We start from the raw sequence: 5,950 nt of genomic DNA on the forward strand, positions 1-5,950 counted from the left end.
TATGTATATATATGTATATATGTATATATATGTATATATGTATATATGTATATATATGTATATATGTATATATATGTATATATGTATATATATGTATATATAGGACAGAGAGTTTTGTCAAAGCAGGGCTGATCCACAGGGAGTCCTGGGGTGTCTGTGGCTGTTCGTCCAATGGGGTCACAGTGTCGATGTTTTATTGATTTTGCATCTAAACATTCCTTGGAGCTTGCTCCTATCTCAAACTCAGATCAGGCCTTTTTTGAACAAGCAGGCCTCAGTCAGATCTCTTTGTTTAAGAGCACATGGTGAAGCCAAGCACATAATCAGATCCCAACACGATGACCTCATTCCTAAAAAGCTCATCATTTGTTTCTTATTTTATGGTTTCGGCACAGTTTGGATTGCCTGTGTTCTCTTGGGAGAGAGGGTTTTGCCCTCTGCTGTGATCACATATCCCAGATATGAAACTTTATCGAGAGCGAATTGCAATTTGGACAGGCTAGCCTTGTGACCATTTGCAGCCAAAATTTTAAGTAGGATAACTGTAATTGTAAATTCTAACCCTCTTCCTGCGAAAACACTACCTAGGCTGAGAACTTGGCCTTGGTGGATGCATCGGCGGCTGAGGAGGAGGAGGAGGAGGAGGACGACTTCTGCGAAGGCGTGGAGACAAGATAATCTGCATGTAATACTTTGTTAAACTATTCTTTGTTGTTAGACCTCCAAACCATCTGTGTGGAAAGAGCTCTATCCATTCAGCTGAATTATTATTAGTGTCTGTTCAATAAATATTTTTTTGATATTTTAAGAGTTTTCTCATCGCGGTTATTTCTCACAGGATCAAAGATTTTTTTTTTGTTTTTTGTAATGTGTGTTAGCTGGTCTGTGCGACCAAACTACTGAGTTAGTTTTAGGAAAGATCGTCATGTGGGTTTAAATAACTACTGAAGTTCCGTTACATTCTGGTTTCACATGGGGCACGAACAGATCGCCGGTTATTGAGAATTAAAAGAATACTTGAAAATTGACTACGTTGGCCTTGAAAATAAAGTCGTAAAAGATAAGTGTCAAAAAGAAAGTCTTTTGATTTGGAATGACCGTCAGAATATTTATTACACACAAGTAACAAGCTATGCGGATGAAGCTGCACGCAAAGAGAGAATAGAGCTACAAGAGGAGCTAACTGCCATGAGGAGGTCGTCCAACAGCTGCACGGATGATTGTTTGTTGAAAAGTTAGTCAATCCCCATAACATATGTGACAGTCATTTTGATTTTTCAATACTGCCACTGAGAGTTGCCTGTTAGATCCGGAGGTTCTCTGGCCCGATACGGGGCTACCTACTGACTCAGCTCTCTATTAAAAGATTGTCAAACTGGTGTTCTGTCGAGGAAACTCGCCTGGCTTCTGCTAACTACCGTTACTCCTGACATCTACCCTGCTTCCACTGGTAACGTGCACTCGGCCGAGGGGCCACCCTGGCCGGGCGCTTCTACCCAGTCGCGTCAATAATGGCAGCTTTCCTCTTTTTGGATCCGGGCTCTTGGTAAATTGCCAGGTTAGGTTTTAACGGCTAGGATTACAACTAAAACCGTAAGGGACTGTTAAGTGGACTGGTCACTAGGATAACCATTAAGAACTCTTGTTGTTAACATACAATCGATTTAACCTTTTACTACCATGAGGAACTTCTACTACTTCAGCAAATGAATTATCTTGAGAAATTTACTTTAAATGCAGATTAGATATTTATTGCAGGATATATTAGCAGGGGCACAGCTACAGTTCACATAAAATAATACTATACTTGATTCGATCAGGTTACAATTTCTTCTTAGGTTATACTCATTAATTTTTCGATGCCGAGGCGGCTCGGTGGAGCTGGATTCACGATGTAATAAAAAGTCCTTTTGGGGTTTTTAGGAGCGAAGGTCCGGCCGAACCTTCGGCTCCTCCTGCGCGGCCAACGAAGTCCGTTCAGCGATCCCTCAGGCTCAGTACAAAGTCTTTAGGGCGGCTGCGTCCATCTGTTGTCCGGTTGTTAAAGTCAAACAGGTGGGAGAGGAAAATCTCCGTCTTTCAATCTTTGTCCTGGAACGGCTGTCTTCTTTCCGTGAACAGAGACGAAGTCCTCCGATGCGGTTGTTGAGCGAGGTCCAGTGTTTCCTCCGTGGAGCACTTAGGTGGCTCCCGCGTTGAATCCCGTCTTGCTATTTGCAAGTTTCTCTTTTTATACCCTTTGAGCTCTCTCACCCCCCTCCTCCCCAACACTCCCTCCCTCGGCATGTGATTTACATGACATCATTGATTATGTGTGTGTGCTGCGAACAACACCCTAACATTCTGTGTGTGGATGCTCTCACTTCCTCAATGTTCGAGCGTGTTTCAGGTTACACCCGTGGATATGTTCGGACATCACCCCAACATCTGTTATGATCTCATCCTTTAAGATCCCCACCTTGCTCTCTTCAGCTCTTTCTACCCATACACAGACTTCACTTTTACTCAGTTACACATACATTATTATTATCAGTTTTCATTTGTTAAATCACTTCATTATTCTTGTTATACATACTTGCTTCAATATGATTAGATTTCATCCTTACTCATTTTATGCTTTGTGTCCCTTTAGCCTACTTTCATATCGAACTGTATTCCTTCATTTAAGGCAGCTTTCCTGGGATCTCAACCCTCTTTTTTGACATGCCAAAGTCAGATATTTAAAAAGTGGACCACCACACCAGTATTAGTCTACTGTTCAATAGCATACATTTCCAAAACAAGGCCTCAAATCTATTCACACTAACTGTAACAGAGCTATCTTAGTAATTTTGATATGATTTAAGGCAGGATGTCGTTTGCATGGTGTTTCTAAGAGTAGAGATATCACTATGTTCAGGTTTGATTATAGTTCATTGTATCATTATAGATCTAACTCGAGAGGTTTTTTGTAAACATAGTGGAAGAAGTAATCTTCCCGTACTGTTACAATATGACCAAAAGCAGACGGAAATTTGCAGATTTTATTTTCACTCACAGAAGAACAACATGGAATCTGAAACTCTATATAATCTACAGACTACAGAATGTGTAGGGTGTTGGAACCTCCTGCACATAGACTTACAAAGGCTGGGGCTTTAGTGACAGATTAACTAACAAGTTACATATATTACAATCAAATTACCAGGTATCTTCTGAATAAAATATATATATTCATATTAAAGTGCCTACATTGGTGCGTACGCCAACAACCCAGTGATGAGCTGAAACATCTTTCCCAAGCAAAGAATATAGATTGAATTTGATTTCAAAAGAGATTTAAAATATATATATATATATATATATGCATCTCCTTTAGCAACACAACCAAATACAACTTGTAAAGGCTGAACTAATTGAATGTGTGCATGACAGGCAGACAGCGCCAAATTAAAATCTTATCAAAGGGTTCGTGCAGTTCTTTTCCAGACTTGACATGAGCCCACAACCTTCAATATATATCCGACAATACTTTGTTCTATTTCAAATCTTTATAAGGAATTCTCACATTTAACAAATTAGAGAGGAGCAATTCTTTTCAGAGGAACCCTAAATACAGTTTTACAATCCTTTTGGCATAAAATCTACCAAAAAGTGAAGTCGTCCCTTCCTATAGTGAATGTTACAGAGTTTATGGTGGAACTATGGTGTTGAGAGGAGCTGTGGGTAAAAGCAGAGGAAGACTCTTGGAAGATTGAGGTGCTAATGGAGCCGCTGTTGTCGTGGATGCTTGCAATGGTGGAGGTCTAGTTGATGCAGTCCATGATGTGGATCTGCAGGGAGTCCAGGTCCGGCAGGATCTCATTGCACTTGGGACAGGCGTGTTCGGGAATATTCCCTTGATGCTGCCAGTCAGTACCTGGGAGGAGTCAGAGACACTGATCACAACCTGGACACATGTCCCAGTTACACTGGACTGAGCTGTCAATCCTGCACTCCCTCTCACACTGTGTGCTACGTTGCAGCAAGTTCCACCAATTTATGGGTTAAACCGTCGAGGTGGTTCAATGAATAGTTCGACATTTTTGGGAATTTCTTTTAATGTTCTTTCTTGCAGAGAGTTGGATCAGAAGATTGATGTCACTTCTCGTGTCTGTACGCTAATTATGAAGCTACAGCCAGTTAGCTTAGCTTAGCATAAATACAGGAAACGGAGTGAAACAGCTAGCCTGGCCCTGTCAAAAAAGCTAAACTAATACGTCTAAACTAATCAGCATGCTGCATCATGTTTGTTTTAAAACTTGTGGCCAAACTGTGGAATTACAATTTTCTGGGTCGGTCACGTGATGCTATTGGGGCCTAAAAATACTTTCCCATAGACTCACATTGTGAAAGAGACTGTTAATGGGCAGATACTTTTCCCCTCCCCCAGTGTGAACACCTATTCAAATCATTTTCAAATGTATTTTTTTGACCAAAAACAATCTCGATTGATAAATAGCCCTACAGGTAAGAGAAGAAATATGTAGTTTTGATTTTGGGATAAACTGTCCCTTTAAGACTATCAGGTAAAAACATGGGATGCAAAATAAAAAGAAAGCACATGTACCTCTTCCGACCAGACTAGCGGCGGCTCCGTGTGGATTTCCTCCCTGTGCCACGTGTCTCTTCTGCATCTCGGTCAGCGAATGCCTGTGGAGAAACACAGTGAGAAAGGGGGATGTCAGACCGCTTCCCAGCAGATCGGTGCAGTTTGTTTGTGGAGTCAAAGCAAAGCAGACCAACCATTGATTTTATTGATTTTAGTGCCTATTCTAAAGCTAAACTACGATAATATAACTGCTGTCCGTGAACTGCCATGACAGCGATCTTCCACGCAACCTGTATAAGCAACATACTGTACATGTATATATTTATGCAAGATCATTCGTTTCACCACACAGGTCCACGTGGCACTGATGATGCAGGATGACATCACCAAAACTGTCCAATGAATGAGTTACCATACAGGCTTACAGTTTGGTTACAGTGTAAAAAGGAACCAGACTAGAACTTAAAGGAGATAATGTGCTGTATTTTTCTATTTTGTTGTTCCTGAACTGAACTACAGGTGTAAAAGCAGACCTGGTCTTCCGTTTGATTCTGTACCTGCCCAGCGAGTCCAGCTCCTCCTGCAGCTGGTTGTTCTGCTTCTTTACGTACTCCAGCTGAGCAGCCAGACGCTCCCTCTCTTCGTGGAGTTTCTCCCTCGCTGCTCGCTCGGCGTAGAAGTCTGAGGAATAGACCTCCGCCTGCGGTACAACAAATAAGCATGAGGGAGACCATGTTGTCATGGGGACGTCTGATACTTCGGTAGTGCAATGACGCTTTCGTTTACTCAACATCGAGAAATCATACACCAACGCTGACCTGAGCCTGGAACACAGATATTGTCTGCAGCTCCTCCTCCTTGCTGAAGATCTCCTGCTTCATTCGATCGATGTGGTTCTGTTTAGCAGCCAGGGCCTCTTCAGCGGCACTCAGACGTTCCTGCAGCTCATCCACCACCTCCTTCTGCACCAGCAGAGACTGAAGACCAGAGGGCAAAAGGTCAAACACGTCTGGCTCCCATTTCTTTCATAACTGCATTAGGTTTGATGGAAATCAGCAGGATTAAATCTGTTGCTAAAGGGACCCCGTCATGCTATTTAAACTGACCTCTCTCTTCTTCTTATCCTCTTTGAGTTCATTGTAGTCTTCAAACAGCTTGGTGTAGGCATCCTTCAGTTGGGCCAGGTTGACCCTGTGAGGGAGAAAGAAAGAGTTACCGGTGAGTAAAAGTGGTTGAGATCCACATAAACACGACCGGTGAGTGTCTCCATATATACAGTATATACACACATGTATACATACACACATGTACACGCATGTATACATACACACGTATACATGTACACGCATGTATACATACACACGTATACATGTACACGCA

At 42.0% G+C, this 5,950-nt stretch overlaps 1 protein-coding gene across 1 annotated transcript; it reads right to left on the reverse strand.

Annotated features, from left to right (window-relative positions):
* Positions 1-3,009: 3,009 nt before the first annotated feature.
* LOC116378865 (optineurin-like) lies at positions 3,010-5,890 on the reverse strand. The gene is made up of 5 exons (XM_031840774.1): positions 5,677-5,890; positions 5,389-5,547; positions 5,128-5,270; positions 4,589-4,671; positions 3,010-3,898 (listed from the first exon to the last, which is right to left on the reverse strand). Exons 1-5 carry the CDS (start codon positions 5,875-5,877, stop codon positions 3,786-3,788), a joined length of 699 nt encoding a protein of 232 aa, XP_031696634.1. The 5' UTR covers positions 5,878-5,890; the 3' UTR covers positions 3,010-3,785.
* Between the last annotated feature and the right edge of the window lie 60 nt (positions 5,891-5,950).

The sequence above is a fragment of the Anarrhichthys ocellatus genome, unplaced genomic scaffold, assembly GCF_004355925.1.
Source record: "Anarrhichthys ocellatus isolate YVR2014 unplaced genomic scaffold, GSC_Weel_1.0 scaffold3278, whole genome shotgun sequence".
Classification (NCBI taxonomy): domain Eukaryota; kingdom Metazoa; phylum Chordata; class Actinopteri; order Perciformes; family Anarhichadidae; genus Anarrhichthys; species Anarrhichthys ocellatus.

What these genes read in the sequence shown, in the direction of transcription:
- LOC116378865 (XM_031840774.1), bottom strand. Translation starts at nt 5,877, where the DNA reads ATGTGTGTATGTATACATGTGTGTATATACTGTATATATGGAGACACT. An exon ending in TATCTGTGTTCCAGGCTCAG is followed by an intron (nt 5,271 to 5,388) that starts GTCAGCGTTGGT and finishes GTTGTACCGCAG; the next exon opens with GCGGAGGTCTATTCCTCAGA. An exon ending in GAGCTGGACTCGCTGGGCAG is followed by an intron (nt 4,672 to 5,127) that starts GTACAGAATCAA and finishes GTTTCTCCACAG; the next exon opens with GCATTCGCTGACCGAGATGC.